The 13,194-nt window shown below is 57.1% G+C and overlaps 1 protein-coding gene across 1 annotated transcript in view; it reads left to right on the top strand.

Moving 5' to 3' along the window:
• Positions 1-1,675: 1,675 nt before the first annotated feature.
• Positions 1,676-13,194, top strand: part of DNAH17 (dynein axonemal heavy chain 17) — a 39,286-nt gene continuing 27,767 nt past the window's right edge. Inside the window, exons 1-29 of the mRNA XM_054393791.1 lie at positions 1,676-2,020; positions 2,738-2,916; positions 3,168-3,360; positions 3,448-3,547; positions 3,636-3,721; positions 3,872-3,997; positions 4,477-4,632; positions 4,713-4,796; positions 5,178-5,366; positions 5,593-5,709; positions 5,889-6,142; positions 6,256-6,451; positions 6,571-6,717; positions 7,063-7,171; positions 7,378-7,481; positions 7,581-7,721; positions 8,092-8,235; positions 8,486-8,668; positions 8,750-8,998; positions 9,114-9,283; positions 9,544-9,766; positions 9,843-9,959; positions 10,081-10,167; positions 10,416-10,568; positions 11,116-11,364; positions 11,882-12,004; positions 12,223-12,570; positions 12,651-12,742; positions 12,921-13,047. Coding sequence (XP_054249766.1) covers positions 1,676-2,020; positions 2,738-2,916; positions 3,168-3,360; positions 3,448-3,547; positions 3,636-3,721; positions 3,872-3,997; positions 4,477-4,632; positions 4,713-4,796; positions 5,178-5,366; positions 5,593-5,709; positions 5,889-6,142; positions 6,256-6,451; positions 6,571-6,717; positions 7,063-7,171; positions 7,378-7,481; positions 7,581-7,721; positions 8,092-8,235; positions 8,486-8,668; positions 8,750-8,998; positions 9,114-9,283; positions 9,544-9,766; positions 9,843-9,959; positions 10,081-10,167; positions 10,416-10,568; positions 11,116-11,364; positions 11,882-12,004; positions 12,223-12,570; positions 12,651-12,742; positions 12,921-13,047 — 4,791 coding nt within the window. The remainder of the gene's footprint in view (positions 2,021-2,737; positions 2,917-3,167; positions 3,361-3,447; positions 3,548-3,635; positions 3,722-3,871; positions 3,998-4,476; positions 4,633-4,712; positions 4,797-5,177; positions 5,367-5,592; positions 5,710-5,888; positions 6,143-6,255; positions 6,452-6,570; positions 6,718-7,062; positions 7,172-7,377; positions 7,482-7,580; positions 7,722-8,091; positions 8,236-8,485; positions 8,669-8,749; positions 8,999-9,113; positions 9,284-9,543; positions 9,767-9,842; positions 9,960-10,080; positions 10,168-10,415; positions 10,569-11,115; positions 11,365-11,881; positions 12,005-12,222; positions 12,571-12,650; positions 12,743-12,920; positions 13,048-13,194) is intronic.

Here is a 13,194-nt window from a genome sequence, read left to right as displayed (position 1 = left end):
TGGTTTGGTTTGGTTTTTTTGTTTTTTGCCACAGCCTTGTAAAGTAGTGCTGAGGATCTGCAGCGAATAAAGACTGAACTGCGCTCAGCCTCAGCCTCCTGTGCTCTGTGTGCAGCTTGGGACTGGCAGCAGCCCCCAGCCCTGTGCTGCCAGCCCCTGCCCTGGCTTTGTGAACAGGTTCATGTTCCTCCCACCCCCCAAGATTTCAGTGCCCAGTGTCATAGTGTTGCCATGTTGGATGAAGCTGGCAGCGCTGTGGCCAGCATGGTCCTGTTTTGAGCCTTCCCAAAGCCTCTCACCTTGATGTCCTTGCCAGCTCCCCTCAACTTGCCCCTGGTCACCAGGAAGGAGCCTTGGGAACCTTGCTGCAGGATGCAGGGTGGCTGTGCAGGATGCAGCACCGCTCCTAATCTTGTATCCTGTGTGCCACCCACCCAGCGTGTAGTGGGACTGGCACGGAGCTCAGCTGGGCATGGAGCCACAGGGACCTGAGGGCTGAACCCCCTGACTGCAGAGTGGCACACACTGCAATGGTGTAAGGGGGCTCAAGCAACCACCTTGGGTTGGGCCCACCTTGGGTACCCCAAGCTCACAGCCCAGCTCTTGTCTGGCAGCTGCCACCTGGCTGCTGGGGCAGGGAGGGCACCTGTGAGGGGGGACCAGGGGCCATCATACCCAGGTGGTACCCAGGTGGGAATGGGATCAAAAGCAAAGTCAGGGCCAGGAGCAAGCTGGGAACTGCAGAGCCTATCCTGGCCATGCCTCTGCCACCAGGGCCAGGGGAGGCTGGTCTGGCCATCTGCACCTGAGCCATGATGGGGAGCCTGGCAGAGCCAGGAGCGACCCCTGCTGCAATCCCTGCCTGCACTGCACCTTGGTACCATGTGGTGAGTCCAGCAAGGATGGTGATTGTGTGAGCAAACAGCCCTGAACGAGAGATAAGGGGCAGGGATGCCAGGAGGGTGGTGGGATGGGGGCTTGCAGTGCTAGGGAGGTTGGGCTTGGTGCCTGTGTCCGTTGGGACTTGGTGCCTGTGTCCATTGGGGCTTGGTGCCTGTGTCCATTGGGGCTTGGTGCCTGTGTCCGTTGGGGCTTGGTGCCTGTGTCCGTTGGGGCTGCTGCCTGTGTCCGTTGGGACTTGGTGCCTGTGTCCATTGGGGCTTGGTGCCTGTGTCCATTGGGGCTTGGTGCCTGTGTCCGTTGGGGCTTGGTGCCTGTGTCCGTTGGGGCTGGTGCCTGTGTCCGTTGGGACTGGTGCTGACCAGACTCTGGAGAGTAACTGGAGAATGCTGGAGGGCTGAGGGGTGCAACAGGGCAGGAGAAGGAGTACAGGCAGGCTGGGGGGCAATGGAGCTTGGGATTGCAGGGGGAGGGCATGGGAGCGGGGATGGGGGGCGGTGATGCAGCCAAGGGAAGGGGGCTGGTTGGGTTAAGGCTGGGAGGTGATTGAGCCTATGGAGCCGGGTGAGAATGGGGCCAGCAGCTCGCAGGAGGTTGCAGAATGCAGAGGGAGGCTGAGGGCAGTGACTGGCCTGCAGTAAGGGGAGGGTGAAGTGGTTGGGGTGCGGGGGTCTGCACAGCCCCTGGCTGAGTGGGGCTTTGCCTGCCTGCCTCTCGCTCCCCCCGCCCCAGGCGCTGAGGAGCCGCAGCGGAGCCCGGTGGCGGTGCCAGCAGGATGTCAGCCGTACCGGAGGAGCTGCTTGGCTTCCTGGAGAGCTTCACCACGCTGCTGATGCGGGTCCAGCCGGACAAGTGGAGCAAGTTTGTGGGCAGCGACGAGGCCATGGCTGCGCTGGATGAGTTCTTCAAGCAGCGGGACGTGCTGGAGTTGGTATTAGCGCTGAGCCCCTCCGGGCAGCTCCTGCCAGCCACCGGCTTCCCGCCCACCCTCAAGGGCAAAGGCATCTACTTCGTGAAGCAAAAGGAGGAGACCATCACTCAGGAGAACTACCAGAGTGGGCTGCTGGTAGGAGACATCGGCCCCTCGCCCGTGCAGCATCTCAGCACCGTGGTGCAGGAGGTAGGTTGCCCCTGCTGGGTCCAGGCTTGGGGCAAGGGGGATAAGCTGAGCTCCCTGTGCATGTCTATGCCACCTGGACGCTCACTGCAGGCTGCTGTAGCAAAGGTTCAGACGGGATCAAAAAGAAACCATATTAATAGAACTGTCCCCAGCGCTGGCCTTGACCTCGTGGTGACTCTTAACCACCCACTGACTGAACCTCACCAGGACATAGGGCTGGGTGAAGGTCACAAGCTCAGTTTTCTTGTGGGTCTCAGCTGTATCACTTCCTCCCTGTGATTTGAAAAGCTCAGTGAAATTCCCCCTTCCCTGTGGCCTGAAGCTGGGAAATGTCTGAGTGGATTTCTCTCAAATTTCCCCTGAATATTCCCACCCAGAGCACTGCCAGCCCAAAGCATCCCACAGCTGGGTCAGCCCCAGGAATCCCTGCAGATTCTCCTCAATGCCAGTGGCTTTGGCTCATGCACCAGCCCGTGACCCCACCTGCTGTGCCACTGCTGGCACTTCCCAACCCATGAGAGTTGGAAACCCACCACAGGGTGAGGGGAATCTTAGCTGATGACATAAACATCAGAAAAACAAAACAAAACAAAACATAACATTAGTAGCTGCTGGAGCTGGGGCTGGGCTGATACTCTGCTCGGGCAGGCAGTGAGAAGTGCTGCCCTGTACAACTGGAGAGCCTGACCAAGTGCCCAGCTGAGTCCTCTCCTGCAGGTCATATACCCCCTGCTCCTGGTCGAGGAGAACGTGGAGGGCTGGCCCAGGGTAGTGGTGGAGGATGTCGTGCAACGAGCCCAGCAGCTGAAGAATGATATGCTGGTGATGGGCGGAAAGATCCAGGGGAAGCCTCTGCTCCCACTGCCAGAGGATGGCTCCAGCACCATCCAGGACTGGTGGGTGCTGCTGGCACTGCTTGGTGACAGCAAAGCCCAGCAGGGCCCTAGGGCAGCTTCAGTCCCTCTGGGAGGGACCGGAACTGGTACATAGGCTTGGTCTCTCAGCATCCTGGGGCACACCTTAGCAGCAGAACACCTTCAAGAGGATCATGCTGGGCTGCTGTGTTGGCAGAGGTGGCCAAAAAAAGGCCCACAGGGCCAGCTTGGGGCCTGTCCTAGTGCTGGAGCATCACTTTGTTGGCTTTCAGGCTGGATGGCCCAGTGGATGCTTCTGTGCTGCACACCATCGAGACTGTGGTCATCGAGTGGTCCCAGCAGATCAAAGGCATCCTGAGCAAGGACTCAGCGCAGCCACTGCTGGCAGGGCTGCACCCCCTGCCCAAGACCGAGTTTGAGTTCTGGGACACCAGGACAGCTGACCTGCAGTGCATCAATGACCAGGTACCCCCTCACCTGTGGGCAGCCCATGGCTGTGTCCCCCTTGGTACTGAGCACCCGGTGCTGAGCTTGCCACCTCTTCCCTGTCAGCTCCTCTCACCCGAAGTGACAGCGCTGGCTACGATACTGGAAAGGGCCAACAGCTTCTACTGGCCAGCACTCCAGAGCCTGTTCAGGGATGTCAGTGCTGGTAAGCTCCTGAGTGACACAGAGGGCAGCTGCCTCTCAGACCAGTGAGGCTTCCCCATCCCCAATACGGAATTTCTCCCCTTGCCCAGGCCTGGAGGAAGCCAAAGATATCAACCTCCACCTGCAACCACTTCGGGTCCTGCTGGAAGATATGGAGCAAGTGGATTACTTACAGGTAAGGTGTGGGGGTTTTGTGGCAAAGTAACCTGGCACCACCTGGCTTCCTGATCAGACTGAGCCCAAAGGTGCATGTGGGTGTGGATCTACCTGGGCTCTGCCTGACCCTCATTAGTGTGGCCACACTAAGGAGGCTCTGCTCCCGCAGCTGCAGCCCCATGTGGACAGGGTGCTGTGCACCGTCCGCCTGCTCCGCGCTCACTGCCAGCACTACCGCTCGCCCGCCCGCGGCATCGTCATCCTGCAGGAGATCTGCAACCTCCTGGTGGAGATGGTACAGCCCCAGCACCGAGCCAACACTGCCCCCTCCTGCCGCCCTGCTTTGGGACCATCAGGGAGGGGGGACAGGGGACAGGCATGGGGTGATACAGAGGCACCCCAGCCAAGGGGCCTGCAAAGCCCCCGTGCAAAGCTGGAGGGGATTTGGGACGGGGTGTGGGTTGCAGGAAATCGCCAGGCAGCCCTTGAGTCATAGAATCGTTAGGGTTGGAAGGGACCTCAAGGATCAGTCAGTTCCAACCTCCCTGCCATGGGCAGGGACACCTCACACTGGATCAGGTTGCTCAGAGCCACATCCAACCTGGCCTTAAAAACCTCCAGGAATGAGGCTTCTACCACCTCCCTGGGCAACCTGTTTCAGTGTCTCACCATCCTCATGGTGAAGAACTTCTTCCAAAGTGGAGATCCAAGGGGTGGATGGGGGCAGGAGGAGCCTCTCTGCTGACAGCCTCTGCCTCTATCTGGCTGTCCTAGACAAGAAACTTCCTGGGCCCTGAGGACGTGATGAAGGGGCTGCAAGGAGAAACTGAGGAAGCCTTAGAAGGAATCAAGCTGAGCATTTCCACCATAGAAAACCTCTTCCAGTCCTACAGCACTCTCTGTTGTGACTCAACACCCCCACTGTTCCCGGTGGGTGCAGGGGGTGGTGTGTGTCTGCCTGGCCTCCCCCCCACCAGCTCTGCTCTCTGACAGCTCCTCTCCACTTCCAGGAGGAGCCACAGCTCTGGGAGTTCTCACCTTCCCTCGTCTTCAAAAGAACTGAAACCTTCTTGCACAGGCTCAAGACCATTGAGGTAACAGCGCTGTGGGGGATGGAGCCAGCTCCCCATGCCCTAGGCATGCTGAGGGTCCCCTGAGAGTGGTACAGGGTATGCTGGGGCCATCAGGTGAGGAGCAGAGGGAAGGTGGGAGCCCAGCAGTGGTGCATTAGTGGGAGCACAGCAGAGTTGTCCCCAGCAGAACATCAGTGCCCCCTAGCCCTTGGATGGAGCTGGATGGGGCCTCCCCAAGCCAGACCACGAAGTGCCCCCCAGAAAGGAAAGGATGTTCCTTGGGAGCAGTGGACTTGCAGGAACACTGCAGGACCCCTGCATCCCTGTGTTGGTGCTGCAGCTCCTGCACCCACAGTGCCAGGGCTTGGGCAGCCAGGGTTTGCCACTGAGGAGCTGGATGAGATGGTGATTTGTGCTCACCAGGAGCTATATGAGACAGCCATTGAGCTGCTGAAGCTGGAGAAGGCAGAGCTGGGAGGATTGAGAGGAAACATCCTGGGGACCCAAGTGTTTCAGATCTATGAGGAGGTCTCTGAACTCATCAAGACTCTTGCTGACTGCCAATATGATCCCTTAGATCCTACAGAAGAGGTGAGTAGGTGCTGGTGTGGAAGGGCAAATGTTTGCTAGATAAAAAAAGCATCTGGCCAGAGCATGCTGGAGGAGCTGTGTGGAAAACTGTGCCAAGGCAACAGGCAGGATTTGGGGCAGTCATAGGGCACTGGGCTGAGTGGGGTCAGTGAATCCCTCACAGGCAGGAGCTGGGAGGGAAGCACAGAGGCTGCACCTGCTTAAATCATTTTGCTTTCTCTGGCAGCAATTGGACCAGGACTTTGCACAGTTCCAGAAGAAGATCCAGATCGTGGACAGGCGTCTGGCCGCCATCATCCACCGAGGCTTTGAAGATTGCAACTGCCTGGCATCTGCTGTGAAGGTACAGGTTTCCTTCTGGCTCAGCAGGTTCCTGCCCTGGGGCACAGGGCAGTCTTGCCTGAGCACCAGAGGCTGGCAGCGGTCATGGCATACCCCCCACATGGGAGTGGCCAAGGGGTGGCACCAGGCCACCCCAACGACGCTCTGGAGCACAGCAGCCAATGCCTGTTCCTCCCACAGATGGTGCACATGTTTGCCTCCCTCCTGGAGCGACCTCTGATAAAGGCTGAGGTTTCTTCCTGTTACTTAGCCCTGCTGGGGATGTTTAACACTGAGCTGGAGAAGGTGAAGGTTGTTTATGACACCCAAACCACCTCCCCATTGCCAGCCATCAACAAGAACATGCCACTGGTGGCCGGGCAACTGGGGTGGGCTCTGGAGTTGCAGCGGCGGCTGGAGGGGCTCCACAAGGACTTGTTTGCCATTGACCACCCGTACGTAGGGGCCACCCTGTCACCCCATGAGCATGTGGGGCAGGATCTGGCCCAGCCTGGGCTTTTTCCTGTTCCCCACTGCAGTAGCTACTTCTTTATTGTGCCCTTGACAGTGTGATGGCCAGTGCTGAAGCTGAGCTGGTGTCTGAGAAGTATGAAGAAATCATGGGACTGCTGCAAGATTACCGCAAGAAGGTCTATGAGGAGTGGGTGCAGGGAGCTGGCCAGAACTGCCACTTCAACCTGGAGCAGCCCCTGATCCTGAGGGACCCCAGCTCTTTGCTCCTCAGTGTGAACTTCAGCAAAGAGGTGGGTGCTGGCGTGGGGAAGACCATTGGTCCCTCACATGCACACAAAGCTTCTCAGGGGCTGTGGTGAGATGTTGTGGGTCCCACTAAGAGCCTTTCCTCTGGCCTGCTGTCTCACAGCTCGTCACTGTTCTGAGGGAGGTGAAGTACTTGAACTTCCAGCAGCAGAAGGACATCCCAGAGAGTGCTGAGAAACTCTTTGCTCAAAATGAGACTTTCCAAAAGCTTGTGGACAACCTGAATCTTATTGTTGGCTGGTACAATGAGGCAGGTTGCAAAGGGGAGACAACAGAGCAGCATCTCCATGCCCTGAGCTGAACACTGGCTGGGCTGAAGCTGGCTGAGGACCCTCCAGAAAGAGGCTCTTGTGAAATGAGTTCTAAAGCCTTGGGGGTGGAGGTGTGGGTAAAATAGGGACATCACTGGCACACTAGGTCCATCCCATGACTGAGCCAAGCTACTGCTGTTGCTGTCACGCTGGCCTCTTTCTGCCCCTCAAGCTCTGTGTTGGTGGGGTGGGTACCCCATTTCTCTGTAAAACCAGTGCTCCAGCAAGTGTGTCTCAGCTGGAGGGGGGGTGGTCATTCACTGGTGGACACCTTGGTTCCCCAGGTGAAGCAGATACTGCTGCCAGTGGAGCTGCCCCTCTTAGCAACAGAACTGGAGGATGTGGATGGGCAGCTGGCCAGTGCAGAGCAAACCCTGTTCTGGCACCATGAAGGTAGGAACCCATCCATGGCCAGAGATCCTCTTTGTGCATTTCAGGGTGTCCCCATTCCCCAGCACCATCCCAACCCCTGCCCAGCATCTGCCCTCAGGTGCCTGTGAGTTTCCCCTATGTGTCTCCACCCTCTCTGTTCCAACTATGCTCATTGCCTTGGAGGTGTCTATGGAACACCTCCAGCTGGATGTGGGTTTTCCTCCCAGGTGTCATGGAGTACATCCAAATGATGAGAGAGGTTTTGTGTGACTTGCAGACCAGGGTCCAGAAAGCAAAGTTAAACGTGGAAAGTATCACCCAGCTGATTGAGGTAGCTTTGGCTGGTGCTTTACAGATGCCTTCCCAGGAAGGCTCCTGCACGCATTCACCTTCCCCAGAGCAGCAGACCAGTCCTGTCTTCTTCCTGCAGGAGTGCTCAGCTACTCCCTTGTATGAAAGGAAGGACAACAAGGAGACAGCACTCTTGGACCTGGAAGGGAGAGAAAACGCCTTCAACAAGCGCTGTGCTGCCATGAATGCTGCAGGCAGGAAGATCCAGGAGCTGCTGGAGGTGAGGCATGTCCTGGGATGCTTCGGTTGGAGTTGTTTTAAGACAGTGTGTCCAGTGCCCACATGCTGCAGTGCTCCAAACCTGGTGGTGCCCTCCCTAAAACCTGGGGTGCAAATCCTGTGGTCCCTGCTGAGACAAGGCTCCAGTGAAAGACCACTGAACACCAAACATGGGCTCCAGAAGCCTGCTACCCTCTTGGCAGCAGGTCTTGGTACCATAGAGCTGGGAGAAAGGGCAGGGTGTGGGATCCATGTGACAGCTGGACAGGACAAACCCACAGGAGGATGAGAGAGGGAGGACTCACTGTGAGGAGCTGATAGGTTTGCTGGGTAATTTTTGACACATACTGGTTGGGTTTTCCTGCTCACAGGAGAATGCAGACCTGCTTGTGGCTGACAAGTCATCCCAGATATGGTTGAACTACGTGGAATACATAGATAGGATTGTGCTGGATGGACTCTTTGAATTTGTCCACAAATCCCTGCAGCTGCTGCTCAACAACATGGCCTCTCACGTAGGTCCAGGTCTCCCTGCAGCATGGTGCCCATGTCTTGCCCATCCTTGGGGATGTGCCACCACTTGCTCTTGGTTTCATCAGGCATTTGTCTAGAGGCCAGATGTGCCTGTCCCAGTGCTCCCTGGCACACCTGGGCAGTGAGCACCAGATGTGCTGGTGTCCCCACCTTGTCCTGACCGTGGTGGGACTGTGGAGCCAGGGGGAGCACAGGACGTGAGGCACCTCAGGGGACGCTGCCCTGTTTCAGGTGGATGTGGCTCCGCTGTTCGAGGTGCGCATGGAGCTGCACAATGAGGGAGTGCAGTACCACCCCTCGCTGGAGGAGGTGAATGACAACAGCTTCCTGAAGCTGGTGGAGAGCCTGCTCAATGACATCTACACGGCCACAGCGTGCATTCCTCGGCTGCTGCAGGGCAAGCTGAGCTACAAGGTTGGTCTGTGGTGAGCTGGAGCTGGGCAAAGATGCCCAGTCCCCTCAGCTGGACCCTGAGAGCTCTGCCCGTCCCTTCAGATCACCCTAGAGGAGCAGGGAGCTATCAGCAGCATGCACCAGGAGGTGGTGTCACTGGTGGTCCATGCCATGATGGAAGGCGAGGAGTACAGTGCTAGCTTTGAGGAGCAACCCCACCTGTGGCTGGGGGAGCCTGAGGAGTTCCTGCAGCACATTCTCACCTTGGGCAGTGACTCTGGCCCTGAGGGCCAGAAGTCACAGGAGCCCTCAGCTCGTGGGACCCCATCTCTCCAGCTCTTCCAGCAGGAGGTATGGGATCAGTGCTTCAGCAAGTCTGGGGTGCTTGGGATGCACCAGGTGCCCAAGAGGACACCAGGTGCCCAGGAGGTGCCAGCTACAGGCTGTGACCAGCTCTCCTCCCCAGATTGATGCATGTGAGGAGCTGCGCAAGGAGGTGTCAGGGTTTGCAAACACCAAGGTCTTTGGGGGGTGGCTGCAGAGCGACTGCCGCCCCTTCAAGCAGGCACTGCTGGCTGCCATCCAGCGACGGGCCCTGGCCCTCCGGCAGCACCTCACCAACTACGTCACCACCAGGTAGGGCCTTGGTGAGCCCCAGAGGGAGAATGGGGCACTCCCAGGGACTAGAGCCCAGCTAGGGCTGTGCCAACACATCCCTTTGTGCCAGGGCAGGGCTGGTCTGTGAGGGATGGAGCCATGGAGGTGCAGGGGAAGGTGCTGGACACCTCCATGAGGGCAAGTCCCTCAGGGGCTGTGCCCCACAGAGCTAGCCCCAAGCAAACATGGGGTCAGCTGTGAGCCCAGGGATGCCCAGTGAGCCACCACCTTCTTCCCAGTCTCCAGGAGCTGGAGAATTTCATCCAGGAAGCAAACGCTGGCTTGAATAAACCTCTGGAGGAGGGAGACTATGATGGGCTGGTGGAGGTGATGGGGCACCTGATGAGGGTCAAGGAGAAGCAGGTGGTGGCTGACCACATGTTTGAGCCCCTGAGGGAGACGATTGCTCTGCTCAGCACTTATGGAGATGAGATGCCAGAGGAGATCCATATGAAGCTCCAAGTGAGATCCTCGTGGTCTTGGGGGACAGGGACAGACTCCCTGGAGCCAGGCTGCTGATACTGTGTGGTTGCTGCAGGACCTCCCTGAGCACTGGGACAGCACCAAGAAGCTTTGCCTGCGCGTCAAGCAAAATGTTGCACCCTTGCAAGCCAATGAGGTCAAGAATATCTACAGGAGGTGCCAGCAGTTTGAGGTGCCTGCCCTGGGGCCTGAGGGCAAGAAAGTAGCTTCATGGCAGCTTTGGGGAGACTCCACTGCTCTCCCTGAATGCCAGCTCCTGGCTGCTCACCCTGAGCCCTGTGCTCCCCACACAGGTCCGGCAGCATGCCTTCCGTGAGCAGTTCCGGCAAAAGGCTCCTTTTTCCTACGCTGACCCAGAGCCCTACAAGTCTTTGAAGAAGGTAAAGAAGGGGGAGGGCTTCAGGGCCATTGCTGTCCCCTTGGCACTGCCTGGCTGCCCCCAGCCCCGTGCACTGGGGGAACTGGGGAGGGGCAGCGTCTTCAGCTCCCAGCCAGGATCTGGCCCCACAGCAGCGACCTTCCCATCCCCTTCCATGCTGCCACACGAGGGGACAGAGCCATGTCTGGGTAGGAGACATGTCCCTGGCGCACAGTCTCCAGCTGAGACCTTTTCTTTTCCTCTGGCCAGCAACGGAAGGGCATCGTCGCCATGCAGAGCGACATGGCAGAGCTGTCCAAGTCTGCTGGGCTCTTTGAAGTGTCAGTCCCAGAGTACAAACAGCTCAAAGCGTGTGCCAAGGAAGTGCGCTTGCTGAAGGAGCTCTGGGACATGATTGTCCTGGTATGTGCCACAGTCCAGCATGGCAGGGAGGGAAGGAGGAGGCAGGAGCATGGGAATGTGCTGGGCTGGTCAGGTTTGAGTTCCTGAAGCCCAGCATCAACAAACAGTAGCTGCCAGTAGCCATCTGTGGGCAAACTCAGTAATTGGGAGCACTGCTTTCAGTACTGGCCCTTTTGCCCCGGATGCCCAACACTGCTTCTAAGCAAGGATTCAACAGCAGACAGCTGTTGGCAAGTGTGGGCACCCAGTGCAGGCACCCTGTGCTATCTGGGCATTGCCAGACAAAGGTGCAAAGTTGTTGTAGGTCCTCTGAGAGTCTTATCACCATGAGAGATAGGATAAGACATGGGCCAGGTCTGCTGGTGCAGGGGCTGTGCACCCCAGCATGTGTGCAGCTGGTGTGCTCAGGCAACGTGCACAGGGTGTGCTCAGGCAGTGGGCACGGGGTGTGCTCAGGGTGTGCAGGTGCTGGGTACGGTGCTCTTCATCTCAGACAGGAACGCTTCTGCTAAGCACACATCCTGTGAGCACACATTCCCTAACTCAGGTTAACACCAGCATGGAAGACTGGAAGACCACCAGGTGGAAGGAGATCAACGCCGAGCAGATGGATATGGATTGTAAGAAATTTGCTAAAGAAATTCGGAGCTTGGATAAGGAAATGAGAAGCTGGGATGCGTTCACAGGGCTGGAAAGCAGCGTGAAGAACATGATGACCTCCCTGCGCGCCGTCAGCGAGCTGCAGAACCCAGCCATCAGGGACCGGCACTGGAGGGAGCTCATGCAGGCAACACAGGTGCCCCCAACCATCCCACCCTGCCCTGACTCAAACCCCTGGCCTGGGAAGTTCCTGAGATTGGCCTCCATGCAATCTGTTTGAAAAACTACAATAGAACAACATTATCTGGTGAGGAGGGACTTTTTGGGGTGTCAGGTATTGATAGGATAGGGGAATGGAACAAAAATAGAAATGGGTAGATTCTGATTGGATGTTAGGAAGAAATTCTTCACCATGAGGGTGGTGAGACACTGGAACAGGTTGCCCAGGGGGGTGGTGGAAGCCTCATTCCTGGAGGTTTTTAAGGCCAGGTTGGATGTGGCTCTGAGCAACCTGATGTAGTGTGAGGTGTCCCTGCCCATGGGTTGGAACTGGCTGATCCTTGAGGTCCCTTCCAACCCTAACAATTCTGATTCTATATTTGTGCAGGGTCTTTAACCATGGGTGTTAAACACGGGTGCTCAGCTGGGCAAGTTGCTGGGCTACCTCTCCGTGGAGAGGAGTTCATGCCCTGATGGTGCCAGTTCTGCTCCAGGTGAAATTCACTATGTCGAAGGACACAACCTTCGGGGATCTGCTGCAGCTGAACCTGCACAAGTTTGAGGATGAGGTTCGTGGCATCGTGGACAAAGCCATGAAAGAGTCAGGGATGGAGAAGGTAAAAGGCACTTGGCTCATGACCTTGCTTTGCTGAGAGCCCAGCTCTGATGCAGCTCTGTGGCTCCTAGTGCTCACGTTCCTGCTCTTGGGGGCTGGAGTCCACCCTCAGCATGGCCCATGGAGCTTGCACCCCCAGAGCAGGAATTCCTGTTGCCAGTTGCATTTCCACAGAGTCTGGGACCTGCTTCCAGCTCATTTCTCACGCCTCATCTGCAGGTGCTGAGTGCCCTGGACACTACCTGGAGCGCGATGGAGTTCGGGCATGAGCCGCATGCCAGGACCGGCATCATGCTGCTCAAATCGGATGAAGTCCTTATTGAGACGCTGGAGGACAACCAAGTGCAGCTGCAGAACCTGATGACCTCCAAATACTTAGCCTTCTTCCTGCAAGAGGTGTCAGGCTGGCAGCAGAAGCTGTCGACCACTGACTCCGTTATCAGCATCTGGTTTGAGGTGCAGAGGACATGGAGTCACCTGGAGAGCATCTTCATTGGCTCTGAAGACATCCGCAAGCAGCTTCCAGAGGACTCCAAGAATTTTGATGCTATTGATGAGGATTTCAAAGTGCGAAGCCTGACCCAGCCCCTGGCCTCCGAGCTCTCTTTGCTGCTTTGGGTTGAGTTGAAGCATTTTCCCCTTTGCAGGAGTTAATGGCTGACGCAGTGAAAACTCCCAACGTGGTTGAAGCCACAAACAAGCCTGGGCTCTACGACAAGCTGGAAGAGCTGCAGAGGAGGTGAGGTTTGAGTCATTCTGGTGAAGTATGTGGAGACACTCCACCAGCTGATCAAGGACCAAAGGAAGGCTTTGGTTTCTGCCAAGTGGGTCTGTCTCAGCGTGACAAGGACTTAGCAAAGAGTAAAGACTAACAGGAGGGGAGGTTCAGTGCAGGCTTTTTCCCTGTTCTCTGTCAGACTGGCACACTGCGAGAAGGCTTTGGCTGAGTACCTTGAGACCAAACGACTGGCTTTTCCCAGATTCTACTTTGTATCTTCTGCAGACCTGCTTGATATTTTATCCAATGGGAACGAGCCAGCTGAGGTAGGGCTTGTGTGTGAAGTACGGAGGCAAGTCTTGTGTCTCTTGCACACTAAAGTGTTGAAGAAGGTTTAAAACATTTATCATCCTAACAGCCAGGACACCACCACTGGTGCCCCCCTTCTCGGGGACTTAGTGCCCTGAGAGCCA

This window comes from Indicator indicator, chromosome 29 (assembly GCF_027791375.1).
Source record: "Indicator indicator isolate 239-I01 chromosome 29, UM_Iind_1.1, whole genome shotgun sequence".
Lineage (NCBI taxonomy): Eukaryota > Metazoa > Chordata > Aves > Piciformes > Indicatoridae > Indicator > Indicator indicator.
Note: the sequence above shows the minus strand (reverse complement) of the source record. Positions and strands in the feature narration are given on the sequence as shown.